Source organism: Crinia signifera, chromosome 11 (genome assembly GCF_055691185.1).
Source record: "Crinia signifera chromosome 11, ASM5569118v1, whole genome shotgun sequence".
In the NCBI taxonomy this organism is placed as follows: Eukaryota; Metazoa; Chordata; class Amphibia; order Anura; family Myobatrachidae; genus Crinia; species Crinia signifera.
In genome coordinates, this window is record NC_139227.1 from 114,131,254 (window position 1) to 114,151,003 (window position 19,750).

The 19,750-nt window shown below is 45.4% G+C and overlaps 1 protein-coding gene across 2 annotated transcripts in view; it reads left to right on the top strand.

Moving 5' to 3' along the window:
* Positions 1-19,750, top strand: part of HIPK3 (homeodomain interacting protein kinase 3) — an 89,129-nt gene that overhangs the window by 24,095 nt on the left and 45,284 nt on the right. For both annotated transcript variants that reach the window (XM_083164314.1, XM_083164315.1), the window contains exon 2: positions 15-1,101. In XM_083164314.1, coding sequence (XP_083020440.1) covers positions 15-1,101 — 1,087 coding nt within the window. The remainder of the gene's footprint in view (positions 1-14; positions 1,102-19,750) is intronic.

Consider the following 19,750-nt stretch of genomic DNA (forward strand, 5'->3'; position numbering starts at 1 on the left):
CTCTTTGTTTTCAGGTATGGCCTCACAAGTCTTGGTGTACCCACCATATGTTTATCAAACTCAGTCAAGTGCCTTTTGTAGTGTGAAGAAACTGAAGGTAGAGCCGCGCAGCTGTGCGTACAGTAAGAGGAGCTATCCGCGCACCGACCTGAATGCTAGAAACCTTGGATTTGCACACCCATCCAACAAGAGTAGGGCTCCTTTGCAGACAAAGAATCAATCCGATAGACCTCGCCAGCAGACTGCCGCCTCCCAGACCAGCGCAGTCACATCAAAACCCAACGCAGGTGCTCCAGAGGACCCAGCAGCGCAGGCGCAGCCAGATCCAGAGGAGACACCGGAGAGTGCATTGGATTTGCTGGACTCACATCAGCGATGTGGACTGAAGCGTAAGAGCTTAGGGTTGGAGAACCAGGGGGGCACCATGCAGATCGTTGACGAATTGCCAGTGTTGCCCGCTATGCTGCCTGGCAACGCAGCAAACCCAGTAACCGTCGTGGCAACCACAGGAGCTTCGAAGCAGAACGGAGCTAGCGCGGACGGAGATTATCAGTTGGTGCAGCACGAAGTGTTGTGCTCGGTTAAAAATACGTACGAAGTACTTGATTTTTTGGGTCGAGGAACCTTTGGACAGGTAGTCAAGTGCTGGAAACGGGGTACAAATGAAGTGGTGGCAGTGAAAATCCTAAAGAACCATCCTTCTTATGCGCGCCAAGGTCAGATTGAGGTGGGCATCCTTGCCAGGCTGAGCAGTGAGAACGCAGACGAGTTTAACTTTGTGCGCGCATTTGAATGCTTCCAGCATCGGAGTCACACCTGCTTGGTTTTCGAGATGTTGGAACAGAACTTGTACGACTTCTTAAAGCAAAACAAATTTAGCCCACTGCCCCTGAAGGTTATCCGGGCCATCCTGCAGCAGGTAGCTACTGCACTGAAAAAACTCAAGAGTCTTGGTTTAATTCACGCTGACCTCAAACCAGAAAACATTATGCTGGTGGATCCTGTGCGACAACCGTACCGGGTGAAAGTAATAGACTTCGGCTCTGCTAGCCATATATCAAAGACTGTTTGCTCGACCTATTTGCAGTCTCGATACTACAGGTAATGCTTCTTTACTTATTTCATTTTACGTGTATGCCAAATGGTCTTGTGTGTAAATACTTTCCATTTCCATCGCCAATGTTTGTTTTTCCAAGCTGGTTAGACCATCCGCGTCCTTTACTCAACCACCTTTCCTACACCCATTCTCCCATCCAGATGTCTATATATGGGTATATTCAATAAGAGTCGGAAACAGATGGTTGTTAGAAAATGTCAGTTTCTGACTTTTTATAGTCGAATCCATGATTCAAACTATAAAAAAAAATTTCACGGAATAGCCGCCAGTCGGCGTGCTTTTGTCGGAAACGGGGACAAATTTGACAGGTGTTGGCCTGTTTCCGACAGTCTCAGTCCTACTTTAAAAAACATCGCAATGAGGAGATGAGGCGGTGAGGACGGCAGCAGCCCACCCAGTGCCGTCCTCCCGTCAGTCACCTGGCGCCAGGCCTGGTGAGCAGCAGCAGCAGCCAAATCCGACAGTCAAATATGGCCACATTGAATAGGCATTGTCGTACCGACAAATGCCTATCGGAATGAATCCGACTCTAATTGAATATATGCCGTAGTTTTCCTATTGAATGTGAATCTGATAATCCGTTGTTAGCGACACAATGTGTTTATAAAAAAAAGCTTTTGATGACTTTTTATGACCTACTATATCCCTACAGCATTAGCGCAGATATCGGTAAGGACTTTTTTTTACGATGTCTGATTTTGGTTTTTAACTTTTGCAGAATAGCGTTATATTTTTCTTTGATACAGATGTGTGTTTGTTCCTGTTTGACACAAAGAACAATGACTGTTTTGTGTATTGAACGCTTTTATTTTCCATGACATAATGTTTGGCAGGTTGTGCTACTGTGGCTTTTTGAAATATGCTTTATTAACAGAATTTATGTATATATAGAGTTTTAGAATACCTATTCAATTAGCAATTTTGTAACTAAAACGCTGAGGGATTTCCCAAATCCCTCCGGTGCCTTGTTGTAGACTCAGAATCCTCAGGGGCTGATATATCAAAAGCCTAGAGAGAGATACAGTACCAAGCAATCCGCATATAACTGACATCTTACAGTCTATTGAGTATTTATTACTAGGCCTTATAGCGAGAGAGTGTAATACGCGTTTCACACTGCACAAATAACCCGGGTCACTGTGTGTTGTCTAAGGGCCTTTGAAAAATCCTGGGTCCAGCAACCTGATAATCTGATCCAAGTTAATCCCGGGTAGGACCCGGGTTGCTGGGAAGCGTGAACGTGAAACCTGGGTCGAGAGACCTGAGTCCGTTTCACACTATTGCAAGAAGGCCGCGTCGGCTCCGCCTCCTTCACCAAGTGGCCAATAAGTGGCCCTCCAGCTATTGTAGAACTACACATACAGATGGAGCGCCTCTCATACAGCTGATAGGCACTCCGTCTGACGGGGACGTGCGAGTGTCTTACACGCACGCGTGTCCCTGCCGGCAGTGGGCGGTGGAATCCCCGCTCGTCTCCACTTCAGTGAGATGGGCAGGGTTAAAGGGGAGGCAGCGGTGTCCTCTGTTGAACTGGACGCGTTAGCATCTCGTGCCCCTGATAGTGGGGGCTGGCCGCTGGCGATACTCTTGTCAGCCCCCGGCTGAATGAGCTGCTCTTCATTGGCCATGAATGTTTCTGTGCATGCTGGGATATTTAGTTCTACAACAGCCGGAGGACCACTTATTGCCCACCCCCGGAAGTGGGTGTATGTACCGCTCGGTGGGTGGAGATATAGTTCCAGCCAATCATTTTCTAGCTACCATGTTGCAGGCTGTGGTTGAAAAATGACAATTAGGTGCTGATTGGCTCTTTCCTTATCTCCATCCACTTTCCCTCTCCCTACACCTGTGATTGGAAAATGACAGTAAGGGGCTGATTGGTTGGTAACTCTCTCCAAGCTTTGATAAATCTGTCTCATAGTAGATCAGCTTTGGTAGGTAATTGGTGCCGATCATTTCATACTCCGTTTAACAACTCCGAACAGCAGAAGTTCCGTCAATCTCCAAGATTGAAAGGGAAAATGCCAGTGATCAGCAGGATTTAAAGACTGTGTTTAATAGCCGGCGACAGGTTGTTCTCTTGATATAAAACTCAAAACATTTTGGATTGTAGCTCAGGAAAAATGTATCGGCAAACAGCAAGTTTGACAATGAAACAGACTGGGTCCTGTGTTTGTGGTTTAAGCACTCGCGCTCGTTCCCGCAGCCCTGAGTGCAAACCCTCCTTCCATGTACATTAATGCAGAGGACGGACAGGGGTGAGGCTACCAACAGGCAGCTTTCCGCATGTCCCTGCTCAATGCGTCACACTTCATGTCATCCTTTTCTGCCACCATAGTAGCATAACACCTGACACACGGATGAATCATTAATAGCTGCTTGGAGACAAAAGGTAACAAAATACATACACCTCCATGTATCGCCTTTCAGTACACCAGAGTGATCTGTGTGTGTGTGTGTGTGTGTGTGTATGTATGTATGTAAGTGTGTATATATGTGTGTGTGTGTGTGTGTGTGTGTATATATATATATATATATATATATATATATATATATATGTATATATAGATGTGTGTGTGTGTGTGTGTATATATATATATATGTATATATAGATGTGTGTGTGTGTGTGTGTGTGTGTATATATGTATATGTATATATATATATATATATATATATATATATATATATATATGTATGTATATATAGATGTGTGTGTATGTGTATATATATATAAATATATATATATATATATATATATATGTGTATGTGTATATATATATATATATATATATTTGTGACACCATCTGCACTAAAGATTTTCTCTATTTAAACCCATGAGTGCCGCCCTTTTTTTCTCTGCATATATATATCTGGTCTGAATTAGGCCCATAGAATAAATAAATAAAAAAATACAACATAATTTTTCTCATGCGATTACAGCTTTAAATGAAAGATTTAATCACAACGCAATGCGAATCGCGTGGTTAATAAGGGACACGGGATTAGAATCTTAGAAGTTTGGGTCCGTTTCCTAGAACATGTAATGAGAACCAGGGGACGTCACGGTGGGAAATTCACATTCTTCTCTACACAATTACCTCATACTGGCGGGTTTATAGCTGAAATCGTCACTGTGCCTCCGCCTGTAGCGCCCACTTAGGTGATCCTTATACAAAGGTGTTCCCATGTAACTCATGTTACAAATCTGTATATCCCCTGCCCTGAGGTAATAGGCAACGTGTGAAGATGAATCATTGTAAACGGTCAGGTTTCTATAAGTAACCACTGCTGTAAGCTGTGGCCAATTATAATTAGTACTGCCCTCGCTGTATCACGCTCCTACTCCAAGTCACTAAGTCATTCGGGAGTAACTGTCCCCAAGGACCAGCATATACTTAGTACTGTATGTGTCAGAAGGCCGTAGTACATATTAATTAGGTGATGTCGGCTGATCTTCCTTCCCAGTTATAGGACCAGCATCACTTTTGTGCCTGACCTACTTTGCCACAGGTGCCGGATGGCCTCCCAATAGTAAGGATTTCAACTAACACGGGCTATTCCCCCGTCAGTCGGGATTCAGACGGAATTGCCCACCCCTTTGCCACCTGCTGATTGATCTTTAATGGTGTGGAGTCGTACAACTTGCATGTTTAGGGAATTTGTGGTTGTGCATTTTTAGTTAGGACATTGTGTATTGTTCCATTAATTCATACACACAAGGCTACACTGCTCCGTTCGTACAAACCGCTTCAACTGCCCACAGCAGCTTGCAGTCTGCTTTATGTTGGCTTGGAGACACAGACACTGGCACTAAGGTTACCAGCATTTGATACAGGCTACTGGAGCCAGCAAGTTTTCCATTGTGACTGTGGAGAGCCGCACCTTTAGCACTGTGCTGTTCCCTAGGCCGGGCGACTTACTGCGCACGCTAAGGAAACCACCGCGGCTGGATTCCGTATTTACATGCAATAAGGTGTATTCTCCTCCTTTTCCACATCTTAATGAACAATGCCTGTATGGTTTTAATTGAAAACAACATTCACCTGGGAACGAAGGGGGGATTATTGCCTGGCTTCCATGCGCTCTATCCACAGGCTGCAAAGGTAAATGCGAGTTCTGAAAGCACTTCTGCTTTAGGAAACTGCTGTGTGATGCGGAGCAGCCTCACACGCACAAATGTTATTCTATCACTTTGAACTACACATCACTGCGATGTGGCAGCTTTGCTTAAAATAGGCCCAGGGTCCCGGCCAAAGCATGTTGACTACTATAGATGGTGAGGCTGTCTGACTGCAGAGTTGAAAAAAGACAGAAGTACTTTGCTAAGTGGGTTCCTTCGCTCAAGGTCAGCGTGATCTACAGTGAGCTGCTCCAGTACACGGGGGCCTGTTTTGGTGTGCTGTACTGGTCGCCGGAACAGAACCCAGTGGTATTGTGTAGCGATTGGGATGTATTGAGCGCTGGCTGCATTTAGCTAAATGTGCGTGCCCGTTATCATCCGTGCCCAGCAGAATAGCACCGTACGCCCTAACAGACATCCATGGACATCTGTACAAATTGCTTTTTCCGATAAGTATGACTTGCCATCTGTGATCCTTTCCGCTGGTGAGAGCTGGCGGAGAGGCGCTCCTTCTGACGGGGAAGCGCAAGCATCGCACATACAAAATCCCTGCCCGTCTCCGCTTAAGGGAGTGTAAGTGCGGGGAGTGACGGGGAGGCAGCAGAGAGCTCCGTCAGAAAGGGGCGCGCAAGCCCCCTTCTGGCGGATGGATGGGGGGGGGGGGGGGGCCTGGCAATTCTATCGCCAGCTATATGAGAGGCGCTCCATCTGTATATGTTACCAGACAATTCAACGGGCGATGGGATCCTGCATACTTGGCAGTGGACAGATGCGGGATACCATGATTTCTCTACCGTCCAATGGGATACTGGGTTGTATACTATGGGGATAGAGATCCTCCGCAGGAGAGACAGGCACATTAAAGCTTTCAGTGTGTCCATACTGTGAACTGGTTTTCCTGACACTTCCTCGAAAACGGACGATTTCCACCCACATACAGCGACTTCCTGTCAATCAAACTGCGGCCTATTGCTAATTAAAAAAACGCCGATCTGTACACATTCGTTAATCCATTGCCGTGCTAATTTGAACAACATTGATCTGCTCTGAATAACCCCCATAGTTGGAAGCAATAAGGTATAAGACACATTTTATAGCATCTGGGTACATTAGACTTCACATTTTCCAGCAGTTTAGTCATACTCTACAAATATATACCGCCAAACATTTATTTCACTGTTTCATTTGGCTGAAATTCAGAACACGCCAGTTAGAAAGGAAAAAAGTCCATTGCCTAATGTGTCCTGGCTGCAATCTGAGCCGCTTGTGCTGTAAGCAATGAGCTTGAAACATTTCTGTATATTAGGGTTGTGGAGAGGAATGTTTGGAATCTGTTGTGCCTGTAAAAGGCCTGTACCTAGGATTCTTACATCAGACACTGAACTGCTCATTAACCGCTGAGCTTCTGGAAATGTCCGGATTAATGCTGTCAACTGACTAACCGCACACACATGGGTATACGTGTGTGTGTGTGTGTGTGTATCCTGTGATTCCGGAAACCAAATTTGTTCTACTCCCTGTATACAGTGTTTTCCTTGTTATTAGTTGAGACTTTGTAATTGTCAGTTTTACCATAAAACTTCTACTGGCTTTTTTTTTACTTCTGGTTTTCACGTCTTTTTCCTTTCATATAAGTTGTTTGTACTTTACAGTCCACATGCACTAAGATTGGGAACTGTAACTGTAACACATATGAGCCATTCACCTCAGTGCTGTGAGGCAGTAATGCTAACCATTAAACCATCCGTACTGCCCTGTATAAATAACACATGGTGGGATAGAACCCATGACCTCAGTGCTGTGAGGCAGTAATGATAACCATTACACCATGGGTCTTCAAACTGCGGCCCTCCAGATGTTGTGAAACTACAAATCCCAGCATGCCTTGCCACAGTTTTGCTATAAGGGAGTGTTAAAACTTTGGCAAGGCATGCTGGGATTTGTAGTTTCACAACATCTGGAGGGCCACAGTTTGAAGACCCATGCATTACACCATCCGTACTGCCCCATATATATATATATATAACACATGGTGGGAATAGAACCCATGACCTCAGCGCTGTGAGGCAGTAATGCTAACCATTACACCATCCGTACTGCCCCGTATATATAACACATGGTGGGGATAGAACCCATGACCTCAGCACTGTGAGGCAGTAATGCTAACCATTACACCATCCGTACTGCCCCGTATATATAACACATGGTGGGGATAGAACCCATGACCTCAGTGCTGTGAGGCAGTAATGTAACCATTACACCATCCGTACTGCCCCGTATATATAACACATGGTGGGAATAGAACCCATGACCTCAGCGCTGTGAGGCAGTAATGCTAACCATTACACCATCCGTACTGCCCCGTATATATAACACATGGTGGGAATAGAACCCACTGCCTCAGCGCTGTGAGGCAGTAATGCTATAACCATTACACCGTCCGTGTAGTCCATGACTTATTTCATGTCGACCTTTTCACTCTCTACCACTCATGACACTGTCGATGTAGGGATTCGCACCCTTTATTTTATATGTATTTATGGCTGATGTGTTTGTGATTTTCTACTTGTCTACATAGTGGATACATGTCTGTTAGTGTTGTATAGTGTGTTGCTCTCTCAGTGCTGACATATTTCTCTGAGAATCCATCCCACAGCCCAAGCCATAGCCCACTCACAGCACGCAAATGTTTTGTCTACTTTATTTGCACACACTATATGGGTCATTGGCTCGACCCAATTTAGGTCGACATGCATTGAGTAGACCACTGTAGGTCGACACCTGAAGTAGGTCGTCATGGCTAAGGTCGAGAGGTTGGGCTGTCGACAGTCAAAAGTTCGGCCATGAGATGTTTATGGTTTTTGTCCCGAATGTCGACATGAGAACTGTCAAAGTGTGCCGCATCCCCTCACATGGCTCGCTGCTCTCGCCATACATCGGGCACACTAGTTTATTCTGCCACCATGCCCTAGTGGACGGGAGGGCGTGAAATACCACCTGTCGACCTAAATAAGGTTCCCTATAACAATAGTGCATCAAGCGTTTCCAGTATTGCGGAGTATTGTGTTATCACGGTGTTATAAAACACATCACGTTGCCAGCCCTGGTAACAACAGAACCAATGTTAGAAAACTCCCTTCATCCGTTTCCTATATACAGTACAAACACATGGCTGATACCTGAAGGTTATTATTCATTATACATATAGTATTTAATGTGTATTTTTGTTTTTCGTCTACACATTTGGATCCCTCCACTAAGCTGTGGCGCACCTCTTTCCGGTTCCGTCCTATTCCCAATGTCCTGCTACCATATAACGGTAAAACCAGCCATCCCAGAGCTCTTATGTCCACACCAACCCGTTAATGGACTTTGGCTTGCTGGAGCAGCTCCACGCACTAATTCTGTGTGTCAGCACAGTATCTATTAACCTCTGTTTATATAGAAACCGTGTATGACGCAGCCGTGTTCTTGTTGTGGACTCAAGCCCACACAAACACTGGGAAGAAAATGCATATTGCATGCAGGAAGTGGACGTACAGTAGCAGCAGTGCTGTCTGTATAATATAGGGGCATGGGCAACGGATGTGATTATCTGCATCCGTCAAACAGATTAGAGTCCAGATCCGCATTGTTACGGATCGCTCGCACTGCATTTTGTTTAACCTTTAACGAATGTCGTCGCCTGGTCACACTGCTGTCTTTTGAGTATTTATATGGAGTGGATAGAAAAAGTAATTGCCTTCATTTGGCATTTTGCACATTTAACTTGTATCGGAGTTGATGCCTATGGTAGTACCACCACTGATCGGCAGACACTGCTCCGCAGAGTGGGAAGATAAACCTACCGTGCAGCGTTTCATTAAGTACAAATAAAAAGCAGACAATATTTAATTTCGTTATGGATGCTCCCTCTGCTGACTCCCCAACAGCTGCTATTGGTGCTGCGTTTGGGGACGTTTTGAAAAGCTTTCTACATCTAGAGCAGAGGTTCTCAAACTTGGTCCTTGGTTCTCAAACTCGGAACCAACTGGAACATCTAGTCTGGCCGTGAACAAGCACACGTTACACTCTAGTGTTAATTTTTGATGGGAGACCATTAATGTACCAGTATCATTTTGGAATGTGGGAGCAAATCCGAGTACCCAGCGCGAGTCTGAGTGCCCCAGAGGGAGCCCAGCACAAGTATGCGACGAATATGAAAACTCCACACAGTTAGGGCCATTCTTGGAATTGAACCCACCACCTCAGTGCTGTGAAGATAACCATTACACCACCCGTGCTGCACAAGCACCGTTTTGAGCTTGTACTGTACTTAACGTTGATGCCAAACCTTACCTTGGTTTCATCAGTTCATAACAAAATCCATCATTCAAATTTCCAGAAAAATTTGACAGGATTTCAACCCTGCTAGCTAGCATGGTTGCTCCTGGGCTCTTCCCGGACTGCTGGCTGGTGTGAAAGCTACTCACCCGGCTTCCTGGCTTGAATGTCGCTGGCCGGGTGGGAAGCCGGGTGAGGTGACTGCTGGAGATGGAAGTGCCAGGTGCCTCTCCCGCCACTGGGGGATCTGAAGGACATAAAGCGGGCGGACAGGGGTTCTTTCTGTGTGTCCCATGCAGCCCTGGGATCAGCCCAACATGTCACCAGCACAGCTGCCCATTCCCTGCCCGCACAGCCAGGGGTCCGCTCAGTGCTCGGACCCGCAGCGAGTGATAGCATGTGCCGAGTGTCAGCAGTGTGTTCTGGCTGCACCCCTTTCACATCACAAAATGTACCAGGCTGGTGTGAAAGGGGCCAACCCGGGAATGTCCCTGCATTATCCAGGGACCATATTCCCGGGAATGTCCCTGCATGGTCCAAGGACCATATTCCCGGGGAAGTCCCTGCATTTTCTGGTGTACAGGGGTATAAGTTACACAGTGAAGCTACATGACTCCATAGTAAATAATCGGGGTTCCCTTGCATTGTACTTTTTTCGCACTTATGATGCACATTTTCTGAAAGCTTCTGGTGGGACACATCACTAAGGTATAGTTGTGTGAGGACAAGTAATTTAAAGGCAAAGTACAATCTTTGAGGAGATCTTCTCTCTGCTGGTAATGTTACAATCTTATCTGCCTGCCTGCGTGTGTGTGTATTCGCCACAAAGGAATATTATACATACATGAATTATCTGAGTTATGTGGCTTTAATGGAGTTTAGCCAGTGTATTTCCTGTGCAACTTCATTCATCTTAAAGTCTCCACGCAAGAGCCGTCTCTGCTGTGGCATTTTTTCTGTTACTAGCTGTCCCTAGAACATTTTACATTAACCACAGTCATTTCAGGGAGAGTCCGTGGGAGTTCATTCATCATCGGTCTGTGCTGTAAAATATGCATGCTAAAATCATCAGGGGACAGTTAGGAGCACCCTGTCAAGTAGATAAGATCTGGAAGTAGAACCAACATAACTATCGTGCCAAAAAGCCTGTCTCGGCGCGCCAGGTCCTGTGAGACTCCGCAAACATCGGGCGTATCGGGAGTCTCTAAAGTGCAACAATGTTCCAGCAGAATCTCTTTTCCAATTCAGGTTCCATTGAGCTCTGACTACAGTCGCACAGGGGAATTCAATTGAGGGCAAAGGTTGTGAATTGATGTAGGGTTTAAACACGGCAATGGCACCCAATCGAATTGCCAAAGTGCTTGCTAACCAGTGTGGTAATTAACACTTTTTTGCAAGATTCTACGGCTGTGAAGCGCGCAAGGTTCTGCGCTGATGCAGCCAGGCGATTATAGTCTCAAGGGGAGAAGTCGCATGCTTCTTGGGTGGCAGGATCACATACGATATATCGTATGCTGTCCTTTTGCGTATGATGTATTGTATGTGATCCCATTCCCCGCTACCAGTAGGCTTTTTGAGTCGCAGATCGAAAGTGCAGCAGGTCTGAAATCTAACTCCGATCCAATGGGCATGGGACCGCTTATCGGACCGGAACGGATGTCGAACACATGTGATTTGGCCACTTTTCCGCCAATTTCTCTGCCCAATCCGTTACACTTTACCTAAACCATTGCATATGGCGGCCACACGAATGCTTACCGCTGCTTTGCTGCAAAGGCTTTATCCGTTCCAATCTGCTGTTTTATGACTGGACCGGCCTACATTCTCCAAGCATAGGAGCTATGAATGCACCGTTTACACTGGTGGTCCAGTTCAACTTCATTTTACACCTGAATAACCGGTTTTAGCACTGAAATCAATGACCTCTATGTCTGTAGCAAAATGAGCAGCGCTCTGTGGAGAACGCATTGGAGGATAGCAGAACGCACAGAGGACAAAGAGACCAGTATGAGACACACACACACACACACACACACACACACACACACACAAACACAGAGGACATGGGAACTGTAGAAGACACAACTAGCACAACACTACATGATAAAAGCAGCCTTTAAAAATGCAATAGGCTGACAACAAGGACACACCCAGCACAGATCAAAGCAGCTACTGAGTCAACTATGTTCTCATAGAATCAGTCAAAATAGGCGTGCGACTCGTCTTTCCTGGTGACCAAGTTGAAATTGTAAACCTTTCAGGGTGATCTAATGTAGCTTTATAATCTCCGCGCAGCATAGATTAAAAATGCATGATTCAAATGTGATGCATCCCGTGGTCGGAACGACGGCTCGTTTCAGACAGAACTAGTTTGTTTTGATGCCGAGCCCACTCGCTGCAGCCACTTTGATTCCTCTAAAAAAGGCTCTGTGTAACTCAATGCGCTCTAGCATCTAGCATTTTACAGACCAGATTAAAAGGTTTTGCAACAGGGATTGCCTCCGATTCATGCCCCCTTTTCTAGACCCGCGTGCTGGCCATCATATTCCCTGCGCTTCAGCATTTTCATTTAGACATTGGCACCGGTTCGGGCTCCCATGATTCCATTAGCTGAACGAGCCTTTCAGGCATTCATTGGCCGGTTGCCAAGGCATTGGTCAGTAAATAATTCAAATAACAGCTGGGGTGTCTAGCTTATGTTACAGGGGCTGGGACAGAGAACATGTCATTACAAGTCTGTTAACAGATTACTTTAATCCGTGATGTTAATCGCAACTATGTTTCGATGGTTATCAAAGGAGGAGCAGCTGATACAATTGGCGGTCTGTCGTTATTCTTAAAAGGCTGGTGGTGGCTATGGGACATAGAGACGACGGTGTGATTGTCGACATACATTATGTTGAACATTGAAGGTTGACAGGGCTTAGGCCGACACATAAATTAGTTTAATACGGTTGGAATGTTGACAAAAGCATTAGGTCGACAATGGGAAGGTTCTCAGTCAGTTGGTCGACATGTTTTTCACATTTTTTGTGTCTATGTCGACGTAGGTTGACATGGACACCATTTCAGCGCATGGCTCGCTGCACTCACCTTGCTTTGGGCACTATTCTGTTCTGCCTCCACGCCCTAGCGGGTCATAGGGAAGGCTTGTCCAAACTGTGGCCCTACAGCTGTTGTGACACTTCACATCCCAGCATGCCTTGCCATAGTTTTAGCATTCCCTAATAGCAGAACTGTGGCAAGGCATGATGGGACTTTTAGTTTTACAACAGCTGATGGGCCATCGTTTGGACATGCCTGTCATAGGGGATGAAATGGCACCTGTTTTTGAAAAACAAAATGTGAATAACTCATGTCGACTTTTTGACTGTTGACCTTCCCATTGACCCTGTCGATCTTAGGCCTGTCAACCTATTTCATGTGTCGATCTAAATGATATATTCTGTAAAAGAATAGAGGGGCAGATGTATGAAGCAGTGATAAGGGAGGAGGAGTGAGCCAGAGGAGAAGGGGTCCATGGCAACCAATCAGCATGAAGAAACCTCTAATTTGCATAATATAACATCATACAGAGCAGCTGATTGGTTGCCATATGCCACTTCTCCTCTGTCTCACTTCTCCATTTATCACCGCTTCATACATATACCCCAGTATTCTTTAAAAAAAACTAAGCATCCAGGGCTTTTGGTATACGGTGATGTCAGCACCAATGTCATAGGCTGATGTGTGATGCAAGTATATAGACTGCAAGTTGCCCAATGGAAAGACCAGCTGCAGGCCGTCAGCTCAAAACAACACATACAATGTCTTCTTCCATATCCATCTTGGCTCTTACTTGTGAGCCTTCCTGTGTTTGTACAGTGGTTTCTAATTATTATTATTGCTTCTGTCATTTTTCAGCGCTCTCTGTCTATTTTCAGCCCCTTCTTCAGCTTGTTCTCCTGTTTTCCAGTCCTTGTACTAGTTTCATAGAAATGTTTTAGCTGCAGTTATTGTCTGGTTAGTCAGACCTAAACTGTGCTTTAATAAGTGAGACCACCGCCATATGCGATTGGCTGACTGTTACATGGCGGCTCTAGCATCGCTGATCATGTGACTCCTGCCTCAGGTACTAGAGTTGGCGATACACTTGGAAATCAAAATGTCTGTCTGCGAATGGTACCACCGTACTATTGTAGTCTGCCAGTGAGTGGTACTACAGTACTGTTGTAGTCTGCCAGTGAGTGGTACTACTGTACTGTTGTAGTCTGCCAGTGAGTGGTACTACTGTACTGTTGTAGTCTGCCAGTGAGTGGTACCACCGTACTGTTGTAGTCTGCCAGTGAGTGGTACCACCGTACTGTTGTAGTCTGCCAGTGAGTGGTACCACCGTACTGTTGTAGTCTGCCAGTGAGTGGTACCACCGTACTGTTGTAGTCTGCCAGTGAGTGGTACTACTGTACTGTTGTAGTCTGCCAGTGAGTGGTACTACAGTACTGTTGTAGTCTGCCAATGAGTGGTACTACTGTACTGTTGTAGTCTGCCAGCAAGTAGTACCACCGTACTGTTGAAGTCTGCCAGTGAGTGGTACCACCATACTGTTGTAGTCTGCCAGTAAGTGGTACTACTGTACTGTTGTAGTCTGCCAGCAAGTAGTACCACCGTACTGTTGTAGTCTGCCAGCAAGTAGTACCACCGTACTGTTGTAGTCTGCCAGTGAGTGGTACTACTGTACTGTTGTAGTCTGCCAGTGAGTGGTACCACCGTAATGTTGTAGTCTGGCTGCGAGTGGTACCACCGTAATGTTGTAGTCTGGCTGCGAGTGGTACCACCATACTGTTGTAGTCTGGCTGCGAGTGGTACCACCATACTGTTGTAGTCTGGCTGCGAGTGGTACCACCATACTGTTGTAGTCTGGCTGCGAGTGGTACCACCATACTGTTGTAGTCTGGCTGCGAGTGGTACCACCATACTGTTGTAGTCTGGCTGCGAGTGGTACCACCATACTGTTGTAGTCTGGCTGCGAGTGGTACCACCATACTGTTGTAGTCTGGCTGCGAGTGGTACCACCATACTGTTGTAGTCTGGCTGCGAGTGGTACCACCGTATCGGACTGTATTGGATACGATACACTGCAGGGGCTTAAAAGCACCTACTATGTGCCACTGACGGCGACATGTATGAGTTATCTTACGTGCAGCCCGTCCTACCTCCAATTCCGGGACTGCACCTCGAATAGGGTGTCATACACAGGTGATTGGGCCCGATTTCACTTCATTTCTTGGCCCAATCCCTTGAAAGCAGCCCCAAATAACATATTGTATGGGGGCCATTAGTTTTGGGTAGGGTGTGTTCAAACTGAAATCTAAATTGCAGTGTAAAAATAAAAATGCGGGCTACATGCAAAAGCAGAAAATATTTTCCGTGCAGTGAAGCAAAATAACTGCATTTACTTCCCTTGCAATTCAAAATGGTTTATTCCAGACACAAAATGACTTGCTTTGTTGCTTTACTGAATCTGCCCAATGGTCACAGCTCTAACAAAGAGAGACACATGATATATATCTAAGCCATGAAGGGACTTCCCATGTATCATAATACACAAACTATTGGGACAAAGCTGAGCCTGGGGGATATTTTGGACACAGATTGTTGAGTACTCTATAACAGCTCACATCACTGAGCAAATAGCAGTGTTTCCATCAGAGTAATGTCCCAGGAAAGATTACTGGAGGGGGACTCATGATCCTACAGTTGGTTGCAATTCAATCTATTCCGGTGTTTAGTCTTTTCAAGGCTATATATCCGTGTGTTATCCCGACCTCCAAAAAGGGATTTAATAGGCTGTCCTGTCTTGGTCAGTTCTGTCTCATACACACACATTGTCCTCTGATCCTAGCATACATCCCCCAGGTACCAGCCCTCTGTGTACAGTAACACTCACTGTCTACTGGACCTCTATGAGACCCAAACCCCCAATTGGGGCAAATTTATGCACAAAAATAACCTTTATTGGGTGTATTCAATTATTTTTGGGCACTGTCACAGCGCGCAGGGTCAGTATTCAACTGATCCCCCTGCACACGCCCTTTCCCCCTTGCTAGGACTTTGTAGTGATGGGGAAACCGCGTGTGCGACCACTAACACAGCAAGATTTGTAGCTAAACGCAGCGGGCTCCCTACATTAGCCACGAGCCTCGCTGCTCGGGGATATCTGCGCCGTCCTCTGACAGCGAGGATTCCCCCCGGAACCTAGAAAAGGGTGAGTGGCCGGTGCGGGGGTTAAGTGGCGAGGATCGCTTGTTTTCGACGATCCCCGATGTATAACACCTTCGCTGGCTGCATAGACTACGGCCCTATATCCCAGGTAGATCATTTCCTTCTGGGAGAAGTGTTGGAATCCTGAATTATCCCATAAGGTGAAGTCACTGGGAGTCTTGTCTCATGGACTAAATGGCTTGTACACACAGGTGTAGCGCCACAATGCCATTCACAAAGGGGAATGTCGGGCTCAGCACTTTGTTCTTGCTATTCAGAGTTCTCCAAGTGAAGAAGACGATGCTGAATTCTATGGGAAACAACCGCTGGTCAGTCACCGGCCAGCACACAATACTTTTTGTATCCGCCTATTTACAAAGCTTTAGGTGTGTGCACTGAATGTACAGCCGAAAGTGCACTATCGCCGGTTTCATTGATCCACCTGCATCTTTCATTGGGAAATGTGTGAGATGCCCCCCCAAAAAAACACTTGTCGTCTCTTGCCATGTCGACACTTTAAACCTGTCCACCTGAAGCACTGTTGACCTTTTAGTGGTTAACCTTTTAACCATGTCAACCTCTAATGACTGTATGTAGACACTGTGGGATAAGTTTACTAAGATGAGATGTTGCCCCTAGCAACCAATCAGATTCTACTTATTTAACACCTTCTAGAAGATAATAGATGGGTTCTGATTGGTTAACATCTTATAAAATTTACGTTGGATTCCTTATACCTATAATCCTTATTGACAAAAATAAATAAAGGGGTCAATTCAATTAAGGCAGGCATGTCCAAACTATGGCCCCCCAGCTGTGGGGAAACTACAAGTCCCATCATGCCTTGCCACAGTCTTGCTATTTGGGAATGCTAAAATTATGGCAAGGCATGCTGGGATGTGTAGTTTCACAACAGCTGAGGGGGACCATAGCTAGTGTTCATTCTAGCACCCGTCATCTTTGAAAACCCATGCAGTACCTGTTCCCTGCCTGGGGTGTTGCTTTCTGCTGTGGTGTTTCTAGCACAGGTCTGTGCTGATATACAGACCACACTGTGCTAGAAGCAGACAGCGATACCCCAGGCAGGGAAGAGGAACTGCATGGGTTTTCAAAGATGGCGGGTGCTAGAATGAACACTACATGCCTGATTTAAGGCCTGTTGTGGTAATGTTCCCGAATTACATCCCTTATTTTCCTACACTCCCTGGTGGCGGCAAGGTAAGACGGGTGATGTTAGGGGTCCTGTGATGTGACGTTCTGGGGGACAGTGCACAGGACATTGCAGCTCATTTAGTGGACTTCAGTGAGTTAATACCATTACATCTGTCCAGCACACTGTATGTCCCCCTGCTGTACTGTGTTAGGACGGCTGAAGTGTCTTCTTTCCATCAATGTGGGACTGATCATAAGCCAGATTACACATTTGCAGTATCCTAGGCTTAAAGGTGGCCATACACACGCAGATTTATCTGCAGATCTGTCTGGTTGGATCAAAAACATGGTTATGGATGAGAGCAAATGACAGTTGACCATTTGCTTTGAAATGCTGGAAAACTGACAAACTGTCACTCATCCATAACCATGTTTTTGTTCCAACCAGCCAGATCTGCAGATAAATCTTACTAGTGTATGTGCAGCTTAAGAAGTGCATTGTACACACAGGGGAGAGGTGTGTGATGGTTCGCCAAGCATAACTGCCGTGATTTCTGTACGTACAGTCACAGATATAATACTGGTCTTGACAGATGGATAAAAAGCGCGAGTATAAATGCGTGTTTTAGAGTTGTCTTAGTGGCGTGTGTTTTTAATTCCTTTTTCGGGAAAGTTTATTTTATCAATGGAAGACAATGGCTAACTAGAAGCAGGGGAACATTATAAAATGCAGGGATCAGAATGAAAATAAAAATATCCAGTCATCTAATGGTTGAGTAGCTTGTGGCAGGAAATGGGGCATTAACAGCGAATACAAGCACAAGCTCTCTGGGAACATTATAATGAGATTTTCTTCTGTTCTAGACTAAAACAATCTGACCCGCTCGATCCGTAATGCTGGCCACCTGGATAGATCCAATACCTGGTTTATGTTCCGCGTCAATCACTTTCTGTTCTACACGTATAGGTTAAATGCATAGTACCAGTGCTGTATTCTTATGTATAGAATGCTGCTCTGTGTATTGTATATATTCTGCAGCGCAAACGGTAAATTACGTGTGTACCGTGCTAGTTACCATGTATAGGAGTCTCATGGTACGTGTCTACCAAGGTTCTGTTCTTGGCCTTCTACGCTTTCTCTCTATGGACCTTATTCTAGTTCACTCTATTAGATTTGGGTGAGTTATTTTGTTTCTGTGCAGGGTAAATACTGACTGCTTTATTTTTACACTACAATATAGATCTCACTTTGAAGTAAAACCCCACCCAAATCTAATTCTCTCTGCACAAGTTACATCTGCCCCACCCGCAGTGCACATGGTTTTGTCCGTCTAAGTCTCTAAGAAGGATTTTGTCAGAGTGAACTAGAATAAGGCCCTATATGCCCTCTCTGGGTGGGCTCTTTCGACTTCCAATGTCACCTCTATGCTTATAGTACTGAAATCTACCTCTCCTATCCCAATCTCCCTCCCCCTCTCCTCACTCATATTTCTAACTGTCTCTGCTATCTCTTCTTGGATGGCCCAGCACTTTCTTCAAGCTGATCATCTTCCCACCCTACCACATAAACCCTGGCATCTCTCATCCTAACCTTCTGTTTATGCTCATTGCTACCCCTTCCGAGTAACTCCTATCTGTCTGACTCTTCCCTATTAGAATGTAAGCTCTCACGAGCCGGGCCCTAATAAATATATATACCCTAATAATTGCGTCAGTGTCCCGTCCCCTGATGCAGCTGTCTTTACTTACCATATACTTGTCCTAAATTGTCTTGTACTGTAATCCGTTGTTTTTTAGGTTTTTTGCTCATTTATGTATTGTTAGGCGCTGCAGAACCCTTATGGCACCATATAAACTAATGATAAGAATAATAGGATACGGTATGTAATTTTGTGTTCAGAGGTTGCAGAGGGAAAAGGTCAAAATTTTGCCACAGTCGTTGTTGACTTTTTGGTGTTAGCCTCTTGTCCGTCGACGTAGATATCGTAGATCCAGCAACCGGTACCAGCCCAGGGGCCCCATCTTTAAATCCAGCCCTGGTAACAGTAAATGCTGTTAATCTGGAGCAGACTTGGATCTATGTGTTGTGATGCGGAAGGGCCTGATGCTTGTTAAAGGACTCAAAGAATGCACATTTTTGTGGAAATGTTTCCTTTCTTTCCCTTATAAAGAATGCAGCGTGAACTGCTTTTAACCCTCCATTTGTTTTTGTCAGTTTCTAAACAGTGTTGTATAGTTCCGAGCGTCCATTGCCAGGGACATTTCCTGGTTGTGATGCAGAGGAATTTTCCATGACACAGATTTGATGTATTTTACATAGAAAGAACTTGCTGTTCTCACAGACTGTAGATTATATTGGCGAATGGTTAGCTCCCATTTCCCCACATATTACATTATCTATCTCTTCCTCCATCCATCGCATCTGTTTAGAATTCAATTTGTGGTATACCAGTGGTTCCCAAACTGTGCCGTGGCTCCCTGGGGTGCCTCGGGACACTTGCAGGGGTGCCACAGGTTGGTTGTCCAGGATCAACTCAAATTATTAATGGTTAATTATTTATGAGAAAACCAGTGCCGGCGGCTGCCAGTCATAAAATGTGTACAAACAGAAGCAAATCCTGCCCTTTACCACATAACTGACCCTAAGAATCGCATATAAACCCAATCTAATGAATTTTTTTGGGCTAGGGGTTCTGTGAAAAATTCTGATACTCTAGGGTGCCGTGATTCAAAAAAGATTGGGAACCCCTGCGGTATACTACTTACTAGGTTTTTTTGTAGTCAGTGCACTAGTTACA